Below are 23,372 nucleotides of genomic sequence, written 5' to 3' on the forward strand. Positions count from 1 at the left end.
CTGAATACTGTAAATTGTCACTCACAAACAAATCGCTTCATTATTAAATATTTTATTTTCAAAGCTTTGAACCATAGTAGCAAACATTTGATGGTGTTGATTTAATAGTTTGTCAAATCAATTGCATATCATTTCACAGTTTCAATCAAAGTTATTCCTGACTAATGATGTAAGAATGTACTAGGCTTAAATGACATCACAGGCACTTGATCAACTGTCTGTTGGTGTGGTGTTGTTCATCGCATGATGAATTTGGGGCGGTCAGTTGATGTCTTTAAACTGGAGCTGAAACTGTTCTTGTTAATCCTCTTCTCCAGCCTAGTTTCTGAGAACTCTGGAGAGGAAACTCTGTTAGTCCTCCTCTAACTGCTCCACCACTTTGCGGAGCCTGTCCACCAACACTGTGAAACAGACAGACTTGATTACACAATCGGTCCTGGGTATTATAACACCTCTTAATGATGATGATCAGAATGGAAATAAGAAACAATGATAACAGGACAAATAGGAATCAATATGGAACAGGTGAAATAATTGTTTGTAGGCCATAATTGTTTGTAGGCCATAACAGTAGGTCATAATATCTAGGCCTATTAGTTGTGTGTGCTGAAGGTATTACCTCCTGCCGTTGGCCTGTGGAAGCTGTCATAGGAGCGACAGGCATTGATCAGCTCTCCCAACTGTTTTGGGGAGTCTTCAGGAAGAGGTTCAGTATATTTGTCTTTACTCACCCTCTTTAACACCTCTTCTGGTAAGCAGTCTGATCAGAAGACGAGAGAAAACAGAAATGGAATGACAGATGTCTAAATATTACAGAGTAACCATATGCTTATATAGAGAGAGAAAACCCAACCATGTTATTTTCAGATGTATCATTGGCATTGCTGTTAGTAGAAAGGCTGTGTTTAATAAACACTAACAGAGTTGACACACACCTCTGAAGGGAATCTCGCGGGTTGCAATCTCCCACAGGACAATGCCAAAACTGTAATGGACACAATTCAAACAGAGTGAACTTGCAGTAGACCGAGGGCCTACATTAGACTAAAAAGTACCATTTCAACATAAAAAATGTAATGGGTTTGTGATTTTACATTAATTTACAATATCTGAGTGTGTGATGGAAAGCTGACCTGTACATCTCACAGGCTTTGTTGTAGGGGTTGTTGATATTCTCAAGCTGCTCCGGGGAGCTGTAGCATAAGGAGCAGCTCTTCCGGTCCTTAGACTTCTTCAACGAAGTCTCTGTTTTCACCAGCTCCAAACCTCCTAGCTGACCACACAACAATTACATTGAGGTGGAGTACTTCGCCTATCACTTTGTAGTGCCAAACACACATGGATGTGTAGTGGAATGCATTAAACCTCATACCTTCACTCTGTACCCGGTATCTACTAGGAACTTTCTGCTGTTGATGCATCCGTGCACTTGAAACTTCTTCTCAGACTGGTGTAATCTACAGTGAAAGAGGGATTAGCTTGTCATGCCAGGGTAGCTCAGTGTGATTAGGATACGCTTTCTTGTTCTGTGAACTTTGGTGAGCAAGGCACAGGGCACAGATACAGTGTACCCATTATTTTAGTGAAGGGGAAACACCAGACCATACTGTATATTATTGGTGGGTAGAAGTTAATAGGTGGATCATAAGATGCATGAATAGCATCCAACATTCCTCTTTTGAATTTAGCCAAATTGTACCCAGTGACATTTGGCTGTGGCAGGGGTGCGACCATCAGAGGTGTGACTTTATTAGCCAGCTTTTGGTGTCACTCTCCGCCGCGCAGGAGGAACCCTTTCATGTCCGCCAACATTTCATGTTGAAGGTGTCTGTACTGGTTGCGACAGAGCCTTATTCAACATAAAAGTATGATAGGCCAATTCCTTAGTTCAAATTTACATTTACATTTACATTTAAAATTGTATAAATATAACACATTTATAGCAACGATATGGCAGAGATGGTGCTTCATGTGCAATAGGTGTACTGTCTGGTCTACGTGTGTAAGGCACAGGGTAAAGAGTGGTTTACTGTACCTGTAAAGGCCTTGTGCTGCATCCAGACTCATGCGGGCCCTTCTGTCCCAGGGCAGCTTACTTTGGGAATCCAGCACCTCTCTTAGACTGCCCTTCTCACAAAACTCCATCACAATAAGGTAGTTTGGATTGGGACCTGCAGGACAACAAGGGTAGAGAAAAGGATGATTAAATGCAACAGGGGCACATCATCATCACATTTTGATATCATATCCTGCAATCACATGGTGATTATATCCCATCTCCTATTTGTTCAGCAACTATTTCACATATTGTAAAACAAATAGAGTAGCCCACTCACCGCCCTCTTGCTGGACACAGATCCCAAACATTCGCAGGATGTTTGGCGACTCAAAGCGCTTCATAGTCTCCACCTCCTTTTTGAAGATGCTTCTCAGCTGACTGGGTGGGACAAACATTACCGATTAGACAAATAGATGTATAGAACTGAAGTTTATACTAAAAATAATTCTGAGATGTCTTGTATGCTACGCTACAGACCTTGGGCTTGTGCTCCTTGGGTAGGTGTATCTTTTGATGGCTACTGTGAATTTGTTATACTCTCCTTTGTACAAAACTGAGTTGTCATTTTTTAATATGGGCTCTTTGGGCATGTCGTAGGTCAGCTCCTCTGGTTTGATCTCTCTGATGTCTTGAATTAAAATGCTGGGCTTCTGTACTGTCAATGGATAACACACAACAAAGCCAATAAGATAAAGTCACACAGGCACTTAGGAACATAACAGATCAATTACACAGATAACTCAAGGTATCACAGAACAACACACAGTGTTGTAAAATACAGTGCGGATGGAGGGTGCTTGCCTGGTGCAGGATGCAAAACTGTGCTGTGTTTTGGGATCTGATTTGAATGACACATTGTTTACCATCCCATGCACATAATTTTCATCTGTGCAGAATGCCATCAATATAGTTTGTGTGAGTGGAACAATAGTGCTTGTAGTATCAAACAAAAATGTAGAAAGGTGTAAACCACACAGGAACAAATGAGCAAACAGACTCTCAGCCCCTTTTTATCACCTGGTGCTAGTTGGGAAATGTGAGATTAATGAACACAGAAGTTGCTCAGAATCCAAATGAAATAGTAGTTACCAAATGCAGTATGATGTTTGAATGTGATCAATTGGCAACAACTAAGGATAAAACATTTTTTAGTTCCATTAAATTAGACATCTATATAGGCTTACTCACAGGTTTCCAACATTGCTTTGATGTCTTTCACATCCTTTTTGGTGGAGTCCATTTTCTCATGCATTGTGTCCAATCTTTCCTTGTTGCCCTCCGCCAGAGACTGTAGCACTGTGGGTTATATTGGCACTGATATGGCTAGCTATTTATTTGCATGAACTTAAATTCAATAGCAAATACTTACTCAAAAGGATTACTAAATCATTGCTTAGAATAATGAAAATGACTGCAGTTTCTACAGGTAATTGTTTTCAGGCTGGTTGTATTGGTGCTAGCTAGGTAACGTTAGCATGCTAAAGCATGCTAAACCCTAGCAGTTGCAGTCGAACAAATGATGCTTTATTACCAAAGCGGTATTGTAAACACATCGTTCGTGGCCGGTGTTTACTTGTTTGCTGACTTTTGTACAGCTTTGACAGTGCTACTGTATCTTTTTTTGACAGGCAAAGACTCAAACGGCATTCCATCAGAAAAATTGGGCACTTGGTAGTGTTAACCAGTGCTCGCCCAGTCGGCGAAAGCCAACATCACCCACCACAGAGAACGGTTGATTGTCAAGGGCGGGCAATGAATTCCATTCCATTTGAGTTGTCTCGCTGAAATGTTGTTTTGTTGACTGCTCAATCCACACAGCAGACATGGTGGGCTAGTTTAGGAATGCTGTGTTGCACGTATACCGCAACATTTTATGTGGCGTCATTACGTCATGTACCTTCGTTAAATAGGCATGTGCGCCATCGGGTTTGCACATCTGGCGTTAAACTAGACGTCGGCTAATACCGATGTTGGCATTTCTAGCTTTTTTTGTCTTTTTTTTTTTAATCGTCCGATAACGATATGTTCACCGATATATTGTGCATCCCTAATTGGCACAATGTCACCTGCCTGAAATTGCCCCACCCCACACACGGTGTACTCGGGTGTCTCACATTTTTGCAGCTCCAGACAATCAATCTCTCTGTCTTCCTCATCCTCTCTCCATCGTGTCGCCTCTTGAAACACCTGCTGTAGCGTCTGTCTCTGGTCCACCTGCAGGGCAAGCGAGAGCACCTGAGCTGCATCGTTCAAGCGCTCATTCAAACTTTCAAAATCATCTCCCTGGTCGTAGGCCTTCAGGATGCGCTTCAGGTAGTTGGCACTGGCATATTTCTTAACCACATCCTGGGCAGATTCTAAGGTGAATTTGAGCTCACTCAGGCCGTTCTCCACATGTGCAGGGCATTCTCCCAGCCCCTTCATCTTTACCGCCCTCACCAGCTCTTCCAAGGCTTTTACGCGCATACCCAAACGCTGACATCGCTTCTTGTTGGCTTTCACTTCACCACATAGAGAGTAGAGCTTCTCCGCTATGCCCAAGATGGGATCTATGATGTCCATGGCTGGAGAAAGAAGAAATGGTTTTAAGAAATGCATTTGACAAGGTTTTCCAAAAACACAGCTCTGAGAATGTCTATCTACCAAAGCGTATATACAGTACAGTATACTAACTTGTTGACAGAGCACAAACCTTGTTCAACAATTTATGTTGAACCCATCCCATAGCAGCCTTACAAGTTCTGGCGACATCTCTCCCGCTAAAAATCAGTTAGACATTTTATGTGCAGATTGTATGTATGTAGGCATTGTTATCACCTGAGGGCATTGATGATATCAGCTGAAACAGTACATCAGGTCCTTAGGGGTGTATTCATTCCGTAAACCGTTTCCCATATAAAAAAAACAAAAGGAAAAAAATGGGAGTGACCTACCTGAAATTATTCAATAGAAACTCATTTGCGCTTTCTGTTTGTAGTAAACAGTTTGTTGCAAAATATTTAGCAACAGATTAAATGTTTGGCAACAGAATCGGCGTAATGAATACAGCACAGGTCTTTTCTTGACCATAACCACTTATTTCCCAGAAGCTATTTTGGCACTGAGTAATGTCAGATAATGTCTTTTGAAAGCTAGTCAGGAAGAGGAACGGAAACTTGCTTAACCCTGATACACATCTGATGTGAGGTAGTAATGAGCTGTTTGAGTTCTTGCGATAGCTGAGAGAAGTTTATTTTGCCTTAATTTCAAAAATAAATGATCACCAGTCATGACAAACAATAAGGGCTGGTTTCCCAGACCCAATTTAAGCTCTGGAATAAAATGTACTTTAAAATGAGAGAATTGCTGTTGATGGCAAGGATATGATGTGGCTACCTCTTGAAAAAAAAAAAGTGTTTTAGATGCATGCCAGCAAACCCACTACACAACACTAAACAGTACATTCATTTCACGATAACGCTGACAAACGGTGTCCAAAAAATGTTATGGCCTACATAAAGCTGTCCCAACACCTTATCACTGCTACACCTGGCTATCAGCGGAGCCTTGTCTGACAGCGAAACAGTTCATTCAGCCTCATTTACTGCCTTTTAAAAAACATGGCTGACTTGCTTAAACAAATGTGGTTTCTAGTGACAATTGAGATGTACAAACTATGGAATAAGTGGATAAAGAGTGGATAAGAGACAATCTGTAATTTCAACGAAGACAATGAGCGAGCTAGGACGGACGTAGTCAATATAACTATTTGTTCAGCACTTTTGAAATGTACAGTGACAGAATTCAAAACATGGGCATTTCTTACATTATTCTGCCTGTCCACCAAGTCAGAACCGTAGGATAAATATAGGGGGCATATAAGTAGACAATGAAAGCTCTTACAATATTTGACAATTACATTTCTCTAAAACTCACCTTGTGAGTCCAAAATCAGCAGTCCCATCAAAGCTGCTGTAGATATATTTGATTTGACGAAATTTTATCTGTGGCCAATGACCTCTGGCATTCTCTGGATATATGGTGATTTCAAGACAACTGGGAACTCTTGAAAAAAATAAGGCTGAATCATGAAGATGTCAGGTCAAGGCTCTCGAAAGAGGCCGGAGTTCCCGAGTTGGATGACCGATCAAACGTATTTTCCCAGTCGGAGCTCATTTTTTCCCCCCAGAGTTCCCAGTTGTCTCGAACTCACTGAAATCAGATTTCCCAGTTCTGAGTTTCAAGTTGTTTTGAGCGCGGAAAAAGTCATATTGGATTGACACCATGGTCTATGTTGAATGTTTATCCTTTTAAGATTGGAAAAGAGACCCTTGAACCCAGACTCGGGACCACACACCCACTCCACTGAATTTGAGTTCTACCCTTAGGTTTGGTGGTGACAGTGTCCCCATGAGTGACAGAACACTGAGCCAATCACAACACAACTAGAGAACATTACTAACGCTCTGCATTTTCCGTTGGCTGCCCCACCATCACAGTAAACACTGAGCATGGCTGGAATACCTGCCTTTTAGAGCTGCCTTACTCAAGAAGGCAAAAAATAGACCACGTTTGTATGCTAATTGTTCACACAAAAAAGACTGTTTACAAACTTAAAACTGGCACCTATTAATGCCAAAGTAACAAGCTAATGTAAAACCTCTTAAGTATGCCCTTACCTTTTATTTGATCTATTATTTAACTAGGCAAGTCAGTTAAGAAAAAATCTTATTTACAATGACATTCCACCCAGGCCAAACCCTAACAACACTGGGCCACCCTATGGGACTCCCAATCACAGCCGGTTGTGGAATTGAACCAGGGTCTGTAGTGACACCTCAAGCACTGAGATGCAGTGCTGTAGACTGCTGTGCCACTCTATGCAACGCCTTTAAACAATTCACTTAGGTAAAGAGAAATTATTCCATACCAGACTCCATTAGATCAAAAATTCTGAACCAACTATATTAATTTGGGAACATGTCGAAAATAATTAAACATTCGTGGCAATTTATCTAGCTTGCTGTTGTTAAATCATTTGTCCTGGGATATAAACATTGGGTTGTTATTTTACCTGAAAGGCACAAGGTCCTCTACTCCAACAATTAATCCACAGATAAAAGGGTGGATTTCTAGTAATCTAGTAATCTCTCCTCCTTCAGGCTTCTTCTTCTTTGAACTTTATATGGTGGTTGGCAACCAACTTTAAGGTGCATTACCACTATAGACTGGAGTGTGGACCTCAGTTTATCTTTCAATCACCCATGTGGGTATATGCTCCAAAAAACCACTGAGGAGATGGGAGAGGCGGGACTTGCAGCTCGTCACGCGCCTGGCTATGCACGCACTCGTTGCAAGCAGTGTGGTGCAATGATTGAATAACAAGTATGTGCACATTTATTTTGCAACATTCGCATGTGGTCAGCATGTTACCATATTTTCAATTTCCACTCTTACTTCACTAAATTCCTAAAGAAAAAAAAACAGTAAAAAGTACCCAAAAGTACTGACACTCAAAAGTACTTCTTATATTTTACAGGAAAATGGTCCAATTCACACACTTATCAAGAGAACATCCCTTGTCATCCCTACTGCCTCTGATCTGGCCTAATCACTAAACACAAAGGCGTTGTTTTTAAATTATGTTGGAGTGTGCCCCTGGCTATCTAAATATGAATTTTAGATTATTTATACTTTTATCTGTACATTTGATACGTAAGCATATTTGAGCAATTCCATTTACTTTTGATACTTAAGTATATTTAAAACAAAATACTTCTACACTTTTACTTAAGTATGACAATTGAGTATTTTTTCCACCACTGAACAGATCCCCCCTGTATCACTAGTAATGATATTGTCACATCTGTTGATTGGTTGCATTATCGATTGTTCCACACTTGGAACATCAACTGTTCAATGACAATCAGCAGTTTTTGCATTAGACAGGAAACAGACACACTCTAGCAAAAAGTATTGTTCTCAACAGCAGTATGTAGGCTGTAAGACAAATCTCACGCATCACCAGCACTTGTTATCGTTCTCTGTTCAACTTCAAACCTATTGTAAGTTTGAAATGAAACATACCCTGAAAGGCAGTTGTTGTCAATGCTGAGACTTCACTGACATCTGAAACTCAATGTGATCTCCTTTCAGTTTCAGATGTCAGTGAAGTCTCAGTACCAACAAAACAACAGTCTCTCAAGGTTTCATTTGAAACGTACAATGTATGGAAGCCCATTCCCACCACCAAAAAAAATATTACAATGTCAATACTATCTCAACATTGCAAGATACTAACTTGAAATTGTGAGATACTAACTTGAAATTTCTAGAGAGTAGAACATATATATATATATATATGCTTCTTCATTTGTAGCATTATGTGGCAATTTCCATCTATCCACGTTGCAGTGATCAGCACAGCACAAACTATTGGCCAGATGGCATTTGCCCCAACACTTTTGATTCAATTGAATAAAAAATATGGACACTGTAGCATTGAAAATAGGGACAAAGTACTGTTGTTTAGACTGATTTGCCTCATGATTTGTTAACTCACGCACAATTAACAGGGTGTGTTAGTCTGATCTACTGTAGCCTACTGATAACAACCACAGCTGCAGGTAGCCTAGAGAAGCCTATGCACTCTTGATTTCCTCTAGCCAGGGGAAACAAAGCGGTAATGTTATGTATTTGTAGTCTAAAATATGCCTATTTATACATGTATGTGTTAAGAGAAAATATGAATGTGATCAAATTTGGTTTATATTTATAACTTTGGCTGGCTAGGCTACCTAGACTTTATCAATTCCAAATTATTGGTTTGAATTCATTAAATATGTGAAATTGACTCTGTCATAACCTCACATAGTCTCTCCTATCATTGCTATGCAGACGACACACAATTAATCTTCTCCTTTCCCCCTTCTGATGACCAGGTGGCGAATCGCATCTCTGCATGTCTGGCAGACATATCAGTGTGGATGACGGATCACCACCTCAAGCTGAACCTCGGCAAGACGGAGCTGCTCTTCCTCCCGGGGAAGGACTGCCCGTTCCATGATCTCGCCATCACGGTTGACAACTCCATTGTGTCCTCCTCCCAGAGCGCTAAGAACCTTGGCGTGATCCTGGACAACACCCTGTCGTTCTCAAGTAACATCAAGGCGGTGGCCCGTTCCTGTAGGTTCATGCTCTACAACATCCGCAGAGTACGACCCTGCCTCTCACAGGAAGCGGCGCAGGTCCTAATCCAGGCACTTGTCATCTCCCGTCTGGATTACTGCAACTCGCTGTTGGCTGGGCTCCCTGCCTGACCTTGAATATGTGGACATCTATAAGTACCTAGGTGTCTGGCTAGACTGCAAACTCTCCTTCCAGACCCACATCAAACATCTCCAATCGAAAATCAAATCAAGAGTCGGCTTTCTATTCCGCAACAAAGCCTCCTTCACTCACGCTGCCAAGCTTACCCTAGTAAAACTGACTATCCTACCGATCCTCGACTTCGGCGATGTCATCTACAAAATGGCTTCCAACACTCTACTCAGCAAACTGGATGCAGTCTATCACAGTGCCATCCGTTTTGTCACTAAAGCACCTTATACCACCCACCACTGCGACTTGTATGCTCTGGTCGGCTGGCCCTCACTACAAATTCGTCGCCAGACCCACTGGCTCCAGGTCATCTACAAGTCCATGCTAGGTAAAGCTCCGCCTTATCTCAGTTCACTGGTCACGATGGCAACACCCATCCGTAGCACGCGCTCCAGCAGGTGTATCTCACTGATCATCCCTAAAGCCAACACATCATTTGGCCGCCTTTCGTTCCAGTACTCTGCTGCCTGTGACTGGAACGAATTGCAAAAATCACTGAAGTTGGAGACTTTTACCTCCCTCACCAACTTCAAACATCAGCTATCCGAGCAGCTAACCGATCGCTGCAGCTGTACATAGTCTATAGGAAAATAGCCCACCCATTTTCACCTACCTCATTCCCATACTGTTTTTATTTATTTATTTTTCTGCTCTTTTGCACACCAATATCTCTACCTGTACATGACCATCTGATCATTTATCACTCCAGTGTTAATCTGCAAAATTGTATTATTCGCCTACCTCCTCATGCCTTTTGCACACATTGTATATAGACTGCCCATTTTTTCTACTGTGTTATTGACTTGTTAATTGTTTATTCCATGTGTAACTCTGTGTTGTCTGTTCACACTGCTATGCTTTATCTTGGCCAGGTCGCAGTTGCAAATGAGAACTTGTTCTCAACTAGCCTACCTGGTTAAATAAAGGTGAAATAAAAAATAAAAAAATTAAACCCCTACAAGTCATCCAGAACGCCGCAGCCCGTCTGGTGTTCAACCTTCCCAAGTTCTCTCACGTCACCCCGCTCCTCCGCTCTCTCCACTGGCTTCCAGTTGAAGCTCGCATCCGCTACAAGACCATGGTGCTTGCCTACGGAGCTGTGAGGGGAACGGCACCTCAGTACCTCCAGGCTCTGATCAGGCCCTACACCCAAACAAGGGCACTGCGTTCATCCACCTCTGGCCTGCTCGCCTCCCTACCACTGAGGAAGTACAGTTCCCGCTCAGCCCAGTCAAAACTGTTCGCTGCTCTGGCCCCCCAATGGTGGAACAAACTCCCTCACGACGCCAGGACAGCGGAGTCAATCACCACCTTCCGGAGACACCTGAAACCCCACCTCTTTAAGAAATACCTAGGATAGGATAAGTAATCCTTCTCACCCCCCCCCCTTTAAGATTTAGATGCACTATTGTAAAGTGACTGTTCCACTGGATGTCATAAGGTGAATGCACCAATTTGTAAGTCGCTCTGGATAAGAGCTTCTGCTAAATGACTTAAATGTAATGTAAATGTAATTAAATGTAAACAATAATGTATGTTGATGCTAATTTTATGTACAATATTCAATTATGTTTGCATATGATAACAATAGCCTAATATATTTCATATGCCATAAACTATTGTTTTTGAACAGTTTCACTCAATTCATTCTAATTAACTTAATCATTATGACACACCCATCACTATTGTTATTGATTGCACTAATTGCACTGTTTGTCTACTTAATCTTGTTCAAGTATTCATGGTGTTAACCTGAAGGCACAGTGATGCTGAAACGTTGGTGATGTACCCAATAAATTACTGGGAGTTTATATATGGAGTGTGCAAATCTTTTTATTTTTGTTAGTTTATTGAATTAATCAATCAACACAAAGGTGATGACATACTGTGTGATTAACCTTTACATTACAGATGCAAAGTCCTACACAATGCAACCCTGCACAAAGCAAGTTAAGTTCTATTATCCAATCGCAGTTGTCTAGTTTTTTTAAAAACAATATGACCTGCTTCGAAAACATCTAGTCCCATCATAGGTCATATAAAACTGTTTAACAGCTGATTTATTTCTATGTCATACCCTACAACTAGGGTCTGAAGTTTTACCTGGTAAGGTAGCCTACCAGATCCGGAACCACCAGTCTGGGACCTATGGTGTCACCCCTGAAATCACCACACACTGTTACAAATGTAGAAACATTTCCTATAAGTATGGTATACTATCTCAAAATTTCGACTTAGTATCTACTTTTTTTAGATAGTATTGTGACATTTCTTTGATAGTGTAGAGGACTGCTAATTCTTATGTAGGTGACATTACACTACTATAGCTGGGACAACGTATTTTCATAGTAAAACAGGTTGGGCCCCATACAGGATATCTCTCACACACACACTCACTTAGATCATCCAGAACACTGTCACAACAGGATACTCCTAGCCACAGGTGCTAGCCGGCAGTTCGGCCACAACTCCCCTGAAGATAGGGACACACACACATTACACACAGACTCTTGAGGACAGGACAGGGACGCATACGCTCTTACACACTGACCCCAGAAGACAGGGACGACGCACATACAGTACACACATAGCTGCCGAGGACACCCAGATAAGACACCCACAGATTGGCAGAAAGCCTAGATTTAGAGACAAACTAGCACACACACATAATCTCCCTCCCAGCCGAACATTGTGTGACTGAAGATAGCGCACACACCAGATCCCCTTTTCAGCTGAACATGGTGTGACGACCAAGAACAGGCATGGCAGGATTCTACGATGACGGATAGACAACAGAGCCAATGCCGGATGACTACACCCCAGCCTGATCCAATCCGAAGATCCGATCTCCTAGAAATCAACCTACTTTCTGTTGTGTATATGAAGCTTGTACTCACTGTTAGCAAGGGTCCTTTCTGCTAGTCTCTGATGAGCTAACAGAGGGGCCCGTATATATACGCTGTACCAGATATCTTCACTCTGAATAAACCTGTCGCTTGTCGTACAATCTACCACCTTGTCTGAATCGATCCTTAACCGGCTCACCCTTCTACATATCCTTTTATCAACAATAGTATCGACATTTTTTCCCATGGAGGGATTGGGATTCCCAGTAGAGCTGTGCACTTCCCGTGATTATTTCCCTTCAGGTTACTTATCTCATGTATTTCTTAACAATAGTAATAGCATGTTATATGTTCTTAAATGCATGCCTATGCCTTCTTACTCAATCAAGAGACACCAAATTACCCAATTGTTGAATAAATAAATACATTTGCCCAATCAAAAGTTATGAAATCTGCCAAAAATGGCGCTGGGTGTGCAGTGGATAGATGATGCTGCCTTTGCCCCATCCACGAGAAGCTTGGCATTAATTTGATCCAAATGAGATCGGCTGAAAAAAATGTACAGAGCGGAACTAAAAGTACTATTCGCTATAGTGCAGTGGCATCATACACGGGTTGTACATTTATTTGGTCCTGTCATGTTTTGCTTCCGTGTGGGAACAACGCTCTTGTGCCTTCATTGGTTAGGATTTACATGTTGACATTTCTGTGTGAAATGGGGAAAAAATACTGAACCGTCGGTAGCTATATAGTTGGTCAAATAAAAATTACAATTAAAAAACTTGCAGCTAGCTAGCTACACTAGAACATGTCTATGTACGTTTGCGTTTGATGGCATGCTTTTTTAAATTTAGTAAGTAGCTAGGTAGCTAGCTAGCTAACAAAATGTTAACCAGGCTTGGAGTTTTTGGTTATATGAACATTGTCAAAACACTTTGCACTAGTACAAATGGGTACCTTCAAGGCTTCGCCTCAGATAATGATATAAAGAAATTTATTATAGAAAACACTGAGATAGTAAGAAAGCATAACTTGACCCCAGAAATCCATTTGAGACTGTTCACCCCAAATTGTCGGTTTTGGCATGCAAGACCAGAACTGTGGCCTTTCTCTGACCCATTCTGGGCAATATACTGGCCAGGGGGACAAGCACTCGCCAGGTATGTTATTGTTTTAAATACACTATTGTAAATTAATTACCTCTAATAAGCCCATAATATAACCCAACACCTCTCTAGGTATCTATTGAGTAACCCTGGAGTGTCACAGGGCAAGAGAGTGTTAGATCTGGGGTGCGGCTGTGGAGCCTCTGCTATAGCTGCCAAGTTATGCGGTGCTTCTCATGTAGTAGCCAATGACATCGACCCTGGTAAGACAACACTTTTGTACATTTCACTGATTGATTCTATCCTTGGGGTATGAAGACCTCTGTCCTGATTCTCCCTCGTTCCAGTTGCAGCCATCGCGACCCAGCTGAACTGTGAGCTGAATGGCCTGAACCCCCTCCCTTGTGATACGGAGAATGTGATTAGTTCAGAGCCCGAGGAATATGACCTCATCCTCCTGGGAGACATGTTCTATGAGGAGGCATTGGCGGACAGCCTTCACAGCTGGTTAAACTGCTGCATCCAGACCCACGGGACACAGGTCCTGATAGGAGACCCGGGGAGGGCCCAGTTTGAAGGACACGGCATCAGGAGGCTCCTGCGTCAGGAGGCTCAGTTTGAACTGCCTAAAGCTGTCAGAGAGGAGAACTATGGACTGACCTGCAGCACTGTGTGGCGCTACCTGCCTGAACTCTGACAGACATCTTTCACAAACCCATATTTGTATGTGCTTTAGAGCACTCCTTCAACTGTTGTTGTTCGTGACACTTGACATATGATTGTGGAATTGCTATCAGCAAGTGCCTGGCATTGACTCAATTAAAACTTGTCAATCTTCTTTGCCATGAAGTCAAATGTACTGTTGTTAAACAAACACCTCTTTTGACATCTCAAACCTAAGCATATCTCTTTTATTCAAAACCCAGCAATAATGCCACAGTAGTATGGGGTGTTGTCTCAACAACTAAGTTGTACACAGATCTATGATTTGAAAATGACAAGTAACAGATGTAAAACAGTACATATTTCAAATGCAATCAATCACATCTTTGTTAACAATAAAGCATGTAAACTTAAACTGCAGTCAGACTGCAATCCAATGACCTAACAGTAGGGGGCATCCACACTCCTTACTATCATTCATGACATGTCCTGATTTAGCCACTACCTCCTGACCCTGAGTTGGCTCTATACAAATTATACTCCATATTTATTCATCTGGCAGATAAACATTCCCTTTTTAAATAATTCATAGTCAAATATAGATTAAACCCTTGGTTTTGTTTGGAATTATTTGAGCTCATTCAGAGGAGAAATCAGGCTTGGGCCAAAGCAAGGAAACTGACTCTGTAGTGGACTGGCAATCCTTCAGACAATTGAGAAACAGATGTACTATCTCGTTTAAGAAAGCTAAATCAAGCTCTTATTTTGGAAAACAGAAAATGCACTGAAGCGTACAAATTCCTCTTCCTCCCTGCCTTATCAAGTTCTGCCTGACTGGCATCATAACTGAGTTGAATGTGATAAGTGATGCTTTTAATCATAATTTTATCTCGGCATGCTTTTTATTTGAGAGAAACGGTGGTATAGTTGACCCTGGTCAGTCAATCATCTGCTCTTCCCTCTGCCAGACTCTTGCTGACTCGACAGTTAATCTGTCAACTTCTAGGGAATCTTTGTTTTAATTTCAACAATTTACTATCTGTTACGTGCTAGATGCCTTGCTTAAGATTGATGTAAAATAAATCCTCTGGCGCTGATATGCTTGATCCATTTTTGCTGCAGCTCTCTGATTGCTGAATCATTAACCTGGTACTATCCCAAGGGTTTGTAAGGTGGTCCATGTACGCCCCTTCACAAAGGTTATGACCCATGTGACCTAGATAATTATCGGCCTTCTTGCCTAGCTAAAATATTAGAATCTTTGATTAATTCTCAGCTACCATCTTTCTTATCTTTGAAATGTATTCTAAATGTACAGTGAATTTGGAAGGTATTCAGATCCCTTCCCCTTTTCCACATTTGGTTGCGTTACAGCCTTATTCTAAAATGTATTAAATAAATGTTCTCACATCAATCTACACACAATACCCCATAATGAAAAAGTGCAAACAGATTATATTTTTTTGGGCAAAATAAAAAAAAGTACTTTAATTACATAAGTATTCAGACCCTTTGCGATGAGACTTGAAATTGAGCTCAGGTGCATCATGTTTCCATCAGCATACCTTCTGTAATGAAGGTCATGTATGCATTGGTACATCTTATCTTCTTTGTTTTACATAAGAAGTACAAAGGGAAAGAAGCCCATACCTTCCTGAGAAAAGCCTTTACCTAACATACATGCAATGAACCTACTACTATGTGAAGGGCCCAAACAGATAGAGAGAGAAGCATGTTTTTTCCATGTTACACATATAGTTAAACAGGCAGTTCGCATCCCAGTGTACCTGAACAGACTTGGCTCCAACATATTATTTATTTCCAAATGTAAGATTGTATCACTACTTTTGTGCTTACATATTTACAACAGGAGAAGAGAGTAACAATTTCTAAATCAAGGACAGGGTGCTGCGTGCATACAACCAGGTTACAGCAAGGACATCTCAAATGAAGTACAGTAAAAAGAATGTCCGTGCATTTACAACAAAAAAAATGGTTAGAGAATAAATAAATATGAAATGTTTTTCTGTGTATAAATTGCAAACATTGCCAGAGAATAGAACACTGAGCAGCACATCCAACTAACTATTGAGGTTTGATCTTCAACCACTGTTATTGATGATAATCACACTACAAAGCTAAGATTTACTGAGACCGGTGTTTTTTTCTTTAGCGGACTGTAAATAACAACCATTAGCCTAGTTCAGTCACTTTGGTCCCAGAAGCTTTTAAGGAGTTTGTGTGTGTTCTTTCCATCCCTCCTCCTGCCATCCTCTTCAGTGCTCTCTTGGAGTAAGTACAAGTTGCTCCTAATGCCTTGATCCAGGGTCAGATAATCTAATGGGTAGGTTAAGGATTGTGGGTAGGGTAATCTGTTCCTAGGTCTTCATTTATGGGTAACTTTTCCCTCAGTACACTGTCCATGATACCTGTTGGAACTTATCTGGGCCTAAAAGGTTATGCAGGGCCTCTTGATCTGAAAGACAAAGGAGGTTAAGGTTTTAGCTGTTGTTGGGTTTTGAGAATGTGAAATATACTTATTCATTTCACTGATGGAGTGCTAAAATTTAGAGGGTCTACACCAGACGTTAAGGGTTATAAGAGGAAGGTACATAGTGTGTGCAAGTAAGCTTGGAATGTGTTGAGTGCAGGGAAGCAATTACATGTGGCAGGCATTGATAAGAGGAGATGGGTGGAGATTTTAGAAACTAACAATGTCAATGTGGGAGAGAGTGTAATCCATAACGTTTACATTATGTCAGGATATGTTATTGTTAGCCATCAGAGATCCTCTGGCAGGAGAAGAGAGACAGATTGGTATCAATAACCATGACAGCCTTGAGTTAGGGAGGGGTGAGCACTTTGGGGTAGAGGTCAGGTCAGATGAAGTGAGGAAGAACAGATATCACTAAGGTTCTGTCTAGCAACAGAGATGCATTGGCTGTTCAGATGTGGTGGAGGAGACTCAGCCTAGGAGAGAGGGTAAAATATCAGTGCTTGTGTGAAATGTCGGTTGTCTGAATTCCAGCTGTATCGACCCTTTGGGAAGAATTAAACTTGGTTAAGCTTAAGCTTCTCTAGTGTCTGCGAGGTTCTAATTTTCAGAGTAAATAACTAATACTATACAGTTGAAAATTTACCACACTTGTCTTTTGAATACCAATTTATAAACACACATACAGGTCTGGACTGGGCTAGTGAAACAGACGGTGCTGCTAACAGTACATTTTCCTCCACTGTCCCAGTCCCCATACCAGGCTCTCTACTCGCAGACACACGTGACCGCCCTCAACCTACCAACTGTTTGAGCTATCAAAAGATCTAATTGGATAACTCCATCTGCAACATTTCTAATCAGCTGTGGAGTGAGCTTACGGTACATTCTTAATGCTGTTATAGTAGACGACTTATTCTTTGAGCTAAAGGCTCACCAGTGATGAGAGGACATCCATCGAAGGTAAAGATCCGGACGTTGGGGCAGTTTGTAAGGACAGCCTTCACGGCCTTGCCTGTCAGGTTACGACATCGGGCCAACTGGAGTTCCTACAACACATCCAATCACATAGTTTATAGATCTCTGTCTGCCTAGACATAATACTCTGCCTACAAAATAACATGGGAAAATGTCACACTTGGAAGTCTTTGTATAAAAACAAAGAAGACTTGAATCAAGGTTGGATGTTATCTTTCCAAGTGCGCTTAGATACTAAGTTGCTGCCATAGCCATCACCTTGAAGAACTTGTGCCCATAGCTACTTTTTTTCACACTTATACTATACTAGGGGTATTAATTTATCATTTTAAGTTTGAAACAAACAAGATCTACACAACAACAAAAGCATAAAGTGGACAGAGTTTATTGTCCTCTATGAGGAAATGATTTTCATATGTACATTTGTTGGTCTTCTTACCTTCAAACTATTAGAGCACGGTGCAGTAGCCAGCCCAATGACACCCTCATCTGTAACCTGAAACAAAGCACATATGATCTTATTTTTGCTGAGGTGATTGACAACTAAATACTTACAAGCAATAAGCAGTGTACTTTAGCTACATCAGACGTTTGGTACTTCTAATGTGCGTTGTGGTGGAAAAACCTCTCAGTTGGATCTCAATATACAAAAGCTTTATTACGAGCATCCATGCAAGGGAAAAAACAATTACAATCGCTCTTTGTTCATGCTGACATTTATAGAAAAAATGGGGAGGGGTGTGTGTGGGGGGAGGGTCATATGTCACTTGGATGAGTCAGTTACTTCTACTTATCACTAGATAACAGTCCCAGAGGTAGAAGACAAATCATACCAAGGACACACAACCTCAGTTAACAGAAACCACAAAAGATTGTTTCACAAAAAGTTATAACATGGCAGTTTAGAAACAGTTATAAAACAGACTGATTAAGTCAAAAGAGCTACTTGAAACCATGCAATTGAGAAATCTTACAGATACTAAGAGGAACAGGATGACCTGTTCCTTATTCAGGCCATATAAGATGACAAATTAAATGTTCCTTTTCCAAAGCGTCAAAGTGCCAATCTGGTAATGCTGCGTTCCAGAGGGATAAACCATAAATTCCTGTTATACTAAGATAATCTAAATCTTAGGAATAGGAGGAACGCAGCCTTCAAAGTATTCAGTCCTAAACCCAGGGTTTAAGTTTATTTAGAGAGATATGGCATCCAATCTGTGCGTGAACTGCAGTGAAAACGTAATAAGCATCTCACTCACTTAATTGAATTACCTGGGTTCCCGAGAGATTGAGGCTATGGAGAAGCCTGCAGTTTCCTGCCAGTGCCAGCAGGGCGGCGTCTCCCACAGCAGAGCAGCCCCAGAGGGAGAGGACCTCCAGCGAACTGCAGCCGTGGGCCAGCGCCAGGACCCCTTCATCGGTCACTGCAGCACACTCGGTCAGATCCACGACCTGCAGGCCTGGGCAGGAGGCCGCCAGGGTCCTCACACCTACAGAGAACCGACCAATCAACATGTTAGTTGTGTAGAGCAATGTAATTGTATTAGATCACATCATATGTCATCTTGTGTTGTAATAATATTTACTTTGTGGGTGCTTATATTTGACCAGTTTCACACATGTACAAGTCTGTATTATATGCATGTGTGAATTGGAAATGTGTTTTTTGCATATCCCAACTCCCCCTGAGACAACCTCAGGAACCCCACTGTTCCTAGGCTGTCATTGAAAATAAGAATTTGTTCTTAACTGACTTGCCTGGTTAAATAAATAAAAATATTTGAAAAAGAGTGGGGTCACAGCAAGGGTCAGCCATTATCAAAGGCAATGTATTGTATTATGACGTTCATTACATTGTAAAGTACTGTATTGTAAACAAAGAGATGGTCCAGATGGGTTTTTCTTTAACACCGAAAATGTTCCATTTGGTAGGCAGGTACCATCTGAGGTGATGCTGGGTTGGCCTCGCAGAAGGATCGTCCGGAGCTGCGGACAGCGGATCTGTTGCAGGGCGGAGTCAGACACTCTGCAGTTCACCATGTCCAGCTTGTGTGTCCCAAGATGCATCAGCTGAGGACAAACACAGTAGGAAGTGTGCAGGAGTTGGTTCTATCCCAGTAGTAACACAGAATGAATAACATGACCTTGATTAGAATCATGTGTGTTAGTGCTGGCCAAACCAGAGAGGAAGAGAGAGGCCCAACTCGGGGGAAAATCTGTCTCCTTCCAACAGGCAGTCTTTTTTTTGTTTCACCCACCAAGCAAGAAGATTTTGTATGGAGGTCAATAAGAGTGTGTTGAATTTGGTCATCAATTTTTGGGGGGGTTTATTTGCAACGTGAGGTGGATTTTATCAAATAGAAGTTTTGTAATGCTTAAGTTGTTACAAATGTACTGATAAGTAGGACACCTGACCTCCCGGCAACTCTGAGAAAAAAATAATAATATTGGAGTTGTCTCAGGGTATCTATGCATATTCATGGTATGAGGCTAGTAGCATAGGGCATCTCTCCATTGAATACAAGCAGTTCACCTCAACGACGCTCATCGAATATTCAAAATAGGATTACTATATTGAATTGTATCCACCAAGCCAAAAATAATAATAGGTGGGAGCTAGACCGCTTGTGTCGTGGAAATATTTGCTCAATCATATTTCTCAGATACCGGAACTTGTGAATACAAATAGACTTTATTACAAAGTAACAAGCCAAGCTGGTCCACGATCAACCAACTTTCCAGCCTCGGCACACACTTTCTATAGTTTTCATCATTACGTCACACACATAGTAACTCCTCTTTATGTTAATGACTCATCCCCTCTGGCATTTAGCCACCATTATATTTTTGCCTTGCAGTCACTTCAGCTTGGTTTCCATGTTCTTATTGGCAGACATTAGGGCATAGATTCTGTTGGTGGCGCAACCATAGCGAAGATACAAAAATAAACAGACATGCACACTCCTAATGCATGTGCATGTCTAATGGTGCTTAAGTAATGCAAACCTATGCTCATAATGCATGTCTAATGAACCTCATTGGACTAGGTAATGGCTTCCATCAGCCTAACGACCTAGACACACATATGGAGTGCACTGATTCTGCTTACTACCCTAAGATGTATAATGTGCACACATGTACTGGAAAATTCTCAATACCTGCAGTGCCGCTTTGTGGCTGACTCCCATTGTTAGGGTTGAGAGATGTATCTTGTCAGTATATCCATAATCCTTGGCTAAACACATGCCCTAGCTCAATTGAGGGCGCTGCTGGTGGATGATATATGTACTGCTAGGCTGGAACAAAAACCTGCACACAGTCAGAACTGAAAGTGTCCACTGTGGTTCCAGAACAGGAATTCTCCAGAACCACAGTGGACAACCGTATTTCATATAACACACAGCTAATACCTGGCTGATGTTTAGGTCGGTCACTGTGCCCTGTGATGACATGATTCGTAGCAGCGTGTCTTTTATGCCCGCAGGTAAAGCCATGAAGTTACTGAGGTATCTGTCCGCATAGATTGCGACATATACGGCGCTTCTGCAAGAACGGAAATGTACATCAATGAACATGTAGCTATCTAATTAGTAGGTGACGTTAGTTACCCTAGACACCTAGCAAGCTAGCTAGGCGAATTGTTACAAATTACATTTCATAGACGCTCAAAAAAAAAAAACATTTCTGTAACCCGTCAGAGCTACCCACTCACATATTCAAAAGCGAATCCATTGCCAAAATGCCACTGCTGTGTCTGGGCAAGTGGGATGGAGAAGCTAACCTCCTAAAGCTAACTCCCTGACAGGTGATCCAAACAGATAAAACAATGAGCCAGATATCTCACCAGATGTATAAATGTGAAGCATCCGGTTAGAGTTTCCACTCACTACCAAATTTGGTGACGACAGGAAGCCCAGTGGTCGGCTGTGGGAAAAGATGTGGAAAGATTTTGGCCGAAATTCAGCAAATATTTTCATCGATGAAACATTTGATCTCCATACAGGTTTCTGTTTCCAAAATTATAATCTGTAACACAGAGTGGACTGCGTTTTTGACAAATTGTTTAAAAAAAAATATATTTATATATATTTTTAAAGCGTTGTTTAGAAGGAGTGCAAAGGCGAATTGAATGGTTGCAGCCTCTTCACAGAATAGGCGACCTTCTCATCAATGTGCAATGTCGAACAATCCCAGTCAGTCACTTTTCACCCGGGGCAAATTACACCTACCCGGGAGAAAAAGTGTATTTTATACATTTTATGCATTTTTTAATTATTTTAAATGTTTTATTGTAATCATATTACAGATACTTTTGAAAAAAAAAACTTTTAGCCAGCGGAAAATAGAAGTATTGCGCCGTGATTGGATCAGTCTTCTGTCACTCATTGGGACACCACCACATCGCTAAATGGAAGTCCTTAGTAAGGGTAGATATCCAACATTTCAGCCCTTTGTGTCCTGCCACTGACATAGCTATATTACAAGTGCCCTTCCAAGAAGGCTCAGGGTTATTGGCCACAGATAAAATGACCTCAAATCACGTTATAGTCATCATCATCATGAATCAAGTCCACAATCTACTGGCAAATTATTTTTAATCCTTGTCATATCATACTCATCGGCCATTGGACATAAAGATTACACAACAAGTTGGAAATCGCAAATTCAACAATGAGTCGTTTGGAAGGAATCATTGGCTAACTGCAAGCATTTCAAAGCAATCACCAGCCTTGCTTTTCATTGGAGTGGCTGTGTGTTTTTTTCCCCTCCCGTTTCCCACCATAAATTCAGAGAATGCCAGACATTGATGACAAAATGTGCCCACAAAGGACTGCCACACCAGCCACCTTCCTGTTTAAATGAGCATATCACAAAGTCAGTCCAAAAAAGTCTTGCATGCTGCATAAATTATGTAATATGCAAGGGAGATATGTATACTGTAGCTAAGAAAGTAATACCAAGTGTATGTTGTGTAGTAAGCTGTTAGTTGCTCATGTGCCTCACCCTAATCATTTGGTCTATGTTCACCAACGCGGTATTGTAAACACATAATTTGTGACAGGTGTGTGCTTGTTTGACAGTGCTACTGATAGTAGTGGTGGCGCTTGGCTTGCATGTGAAAATTCAGTACACACAACATTCTATAATAGAATAGTGTTATTTGACGTGTCAAATTAAAGCTTATTTAACGTCAAATAGTCTTATGATATGTATCTTTTCTGACATGCAAAGACCCAAAACGGTGTACAATGTGCCTCATCCTATGTAACGGCGTTCTTCGTTTGTCGAAAGAGAGTCGGACCGAAATGCAGCGTGGTTGTTACTCATGTTCTTTAATGAAGAGAATGACGATACATGAAATAAATAAATAAATAAATACAAAAACAACAAAAAGAACGTGAAACCTAATACAGCCTGTAACTGACAGTTAGACTTACAGGATATCTCGTTGTCTTTTGTTTGAATTGTTTATGTGTCCGCTGTGCGGGGGAAATGATAATACAAGCGGAACTACGTAGCTAATACTGTTGTAACGGGGATCGTTATTGTAGCAACACACCTTTGGAGGGAAGGCAATCCTGCGCTGCGTTAGCTAAGTTTTCATGTCATCGGGAGTAGTTCATAAACGTTGAAGAGTATGTTAGGATGAAGTGTGAATTCATGCCAGGAATAATAAGTGTGAAGTTTGATTTCCTCCCTTCTGTAATAAGCAGCCAATGAGGTATTTGTTCCTTTATTCATGTGTTAATCTGAACCTGTTATAACGCCGGTTAAACTGTTATGTATGTAAGCACTTCAGAGTTATACCAAGCTAATAAGTCACTCGTAAGATAAGGTTGTAAGAGTGTGCTTAACTGTATTTTTCA

The 23,372-nt window shown here is 41.2% G+C and overlaps 3 protein-coding genes across 15 annotated transcripts; 1 reads left to right on the top strand and 2 right to left on the bottom strand.

The window, feature by feature from the left end:
• Positions 1-38: 38 nt before the first annotated feature.
• On the bottom strand, positions 39-12,671 carry LOC124037622 (mixed lineage kinase domain-like protein). 9 transcript variants are annotated; one of them, XM_046352505.1, is made up of 11 exons: positions 12,316-12,666; positions 4,174-4,623; positions 3,248-3,355; positions 2,537-2,714; positions 2,337-2,437; positions 2,036-2,171; positions 1,373-1,457; positions 1,134-1,273; positions 936-985; positions 620-760; positions 39-401 (listed from the first exon to the last, which is right to left on the bottom strand). In XM_046352505.1, the coding sequence occupies exons 1-11, from the start codon at positions 12,509-12,511 to the stop codon at positions 352-354; spliced, it is 1,635 nt and encodes a 544-aa protein (XP_046208461.1). In that variant the 5' UTR covers positions 12,512-12,666; the 3' UTR covers positions 39-351. The 9 variants fall into 9 exon arrangements, 8 of the variants coding, with proteins under 8 accessions (XP_046208461.1, XP_046208463.1, XP_046208466.1 ...); XM_046352507.1 differs by having other exon boundaries at positions 49-401; positions 732-760; positions 12,316-12,662; XM_046352510.1 differs by lacking the exon at positions 12,316-12,666 and adding an exon at positions 7,113-7,173 and having other exon boundaries at positions 49-401.
• etfbkmt (electron transfer flavoprotein subunit beta lysine methyltransferase) lies at positions 11,791-15,130 on the top strand. Its single transcript, XM_046352519.1, has 3 exons — positions 11,791-13,424; positions 13,503-13,633; positions 13,718-15,130. Exons 1-3 carry the CDS (start codon positions 13,150-13,152, stop codon positions 14,065-14,067), a joined length of 756 nt encoding a protein of 251 aa, XP_046208475.1. The 5' UTR covers positions 11,791-13,149; the 3' UTR covers positions 14,068-15,130.
• On the bottom strand, positions 14,264-21,659 carry amn1 (antagonist of mitotic exit network 1 homolog (S. cerevisiae)). 5 transcript variants are annotated; one of them, XM_046352516.1, is made up of 7 exons: positions 21,350-21,659; positions 20,916-21,048; positions 19,359-19,575; positions 18,778-18,995; positions 17,945-18,001; positions 17,465-17,576; positions 14,264-16,509 (listed from the first exon to the last, which is right to left on the bottom strand). In XM_046352516.1, the coding sequence occupies exons 2-7, from the start codon at positions 20,997-20,999 to the stop codon at positions 16,442-16,444; spliced, it is 756 nt and encodes a 251-aa protein (XP_046208472.1). In that variant the 5' UTR covers positions 21,000-21,048; positions 21,350-21,659; the 3' UTR covers positions 14,264-16,441. The 5 variants fall into 5 exon arrangements, with proteins under 5 accessions (XP_046208472.1, XP_046208473.1, XP_046208470.1 ...); XM_046352517.1 differs by lacking the exon at positions 21,350-21,659 and adding an exon at positions 21,218-21,334 and having other exon boundaries at positions 19,446-19,575; XM_046352514.1 differs by lacking the exon at positions 21,350-21,659 and adding an exon at positions 21,218-21,334.
• Positions 21,660-23,372: the final 1,713 nt, after the last annotated feature.

This window comes from Oncorhynchus gorbuscha, linkage group LG06 (genome assembly GCF_021184085.1).
Source record: "Oncorhynchus gorbuscha isolate QuinsamMale2020 ecotype Even-year linkage group LG06, OgorEven_v1.0, whole genome shotgun sequence".
NCBI classification, from domain to species: domain Eukaryota; kingdom Metazoa; phylum Chordata; class Actinopteri; order Salmoniformes; family Salmonidae; genus Oncorhynchus; species Oncorhynchus gorbuscha.

Bases quoted from the DNA above. Each gene is read 5' to 3' on its own strand.
- etfbkmt (XM_046352519.1), top strand. From the start codon at position 13,150: ATGTTAACCAGGCTTGGAGTTTTTGGTTATATGAACATTGTCAAAACA. The intron at 13,425-13,502 runs GTATGTTATTGT...ACACCTCTCTAG, and splicing joins GGGGGACAAGCACTCGCCAG to GTATCTATTGAGTAACCCTG. The intron at 13,634-13,717 runs GTAAGACAACAC...CCCTCGTTCCAG, and splicing joins AGCCAATGACATCGACCCTG to TTGCAGCCATCGCGACCCAG.
- amn1 (XM_046352514.1), bottom strand. From the start codon at position 21,237: ATGGATTCGCTTTTGAATAT. The intron at 19,576-20,915 runs GTATTAGCTGTG...GTTTGTCCTCAG, and splicing joins CCGACCTAAACATCAGCCAG to CTGATGCATCTTGGGACACA. The intron at 18,996-19,358 runs GTAATGAACGTC...GGTTCTCTGTAG, and splicing joins ACAATACAGTACTTTACAAT to GTGTGAGGACCCTGGCGGCC.
- LOC124037622 (XM_046352505.1), bottom strand. From the start codon at position 12,511: ATGGGAAAAAATGTCGATACTATTGTTGATAAAAGGATATGTAGAAGG. The intron at 2,438-2,536 runs GTCTGTAGCGTA...TGTCCCACCCAG, and splicing joins CCAAGGAGCACAAGCCCAAG to TCAGCTGAGAAGCATCTTCA. The intron at 986-1,133 runs GTCAGCTTTCCA...TGTCCATTACAG, and splicing joins AAAGCCTGTGAGATGTACAG to TTTTGGCATTGTCCTGTGGG.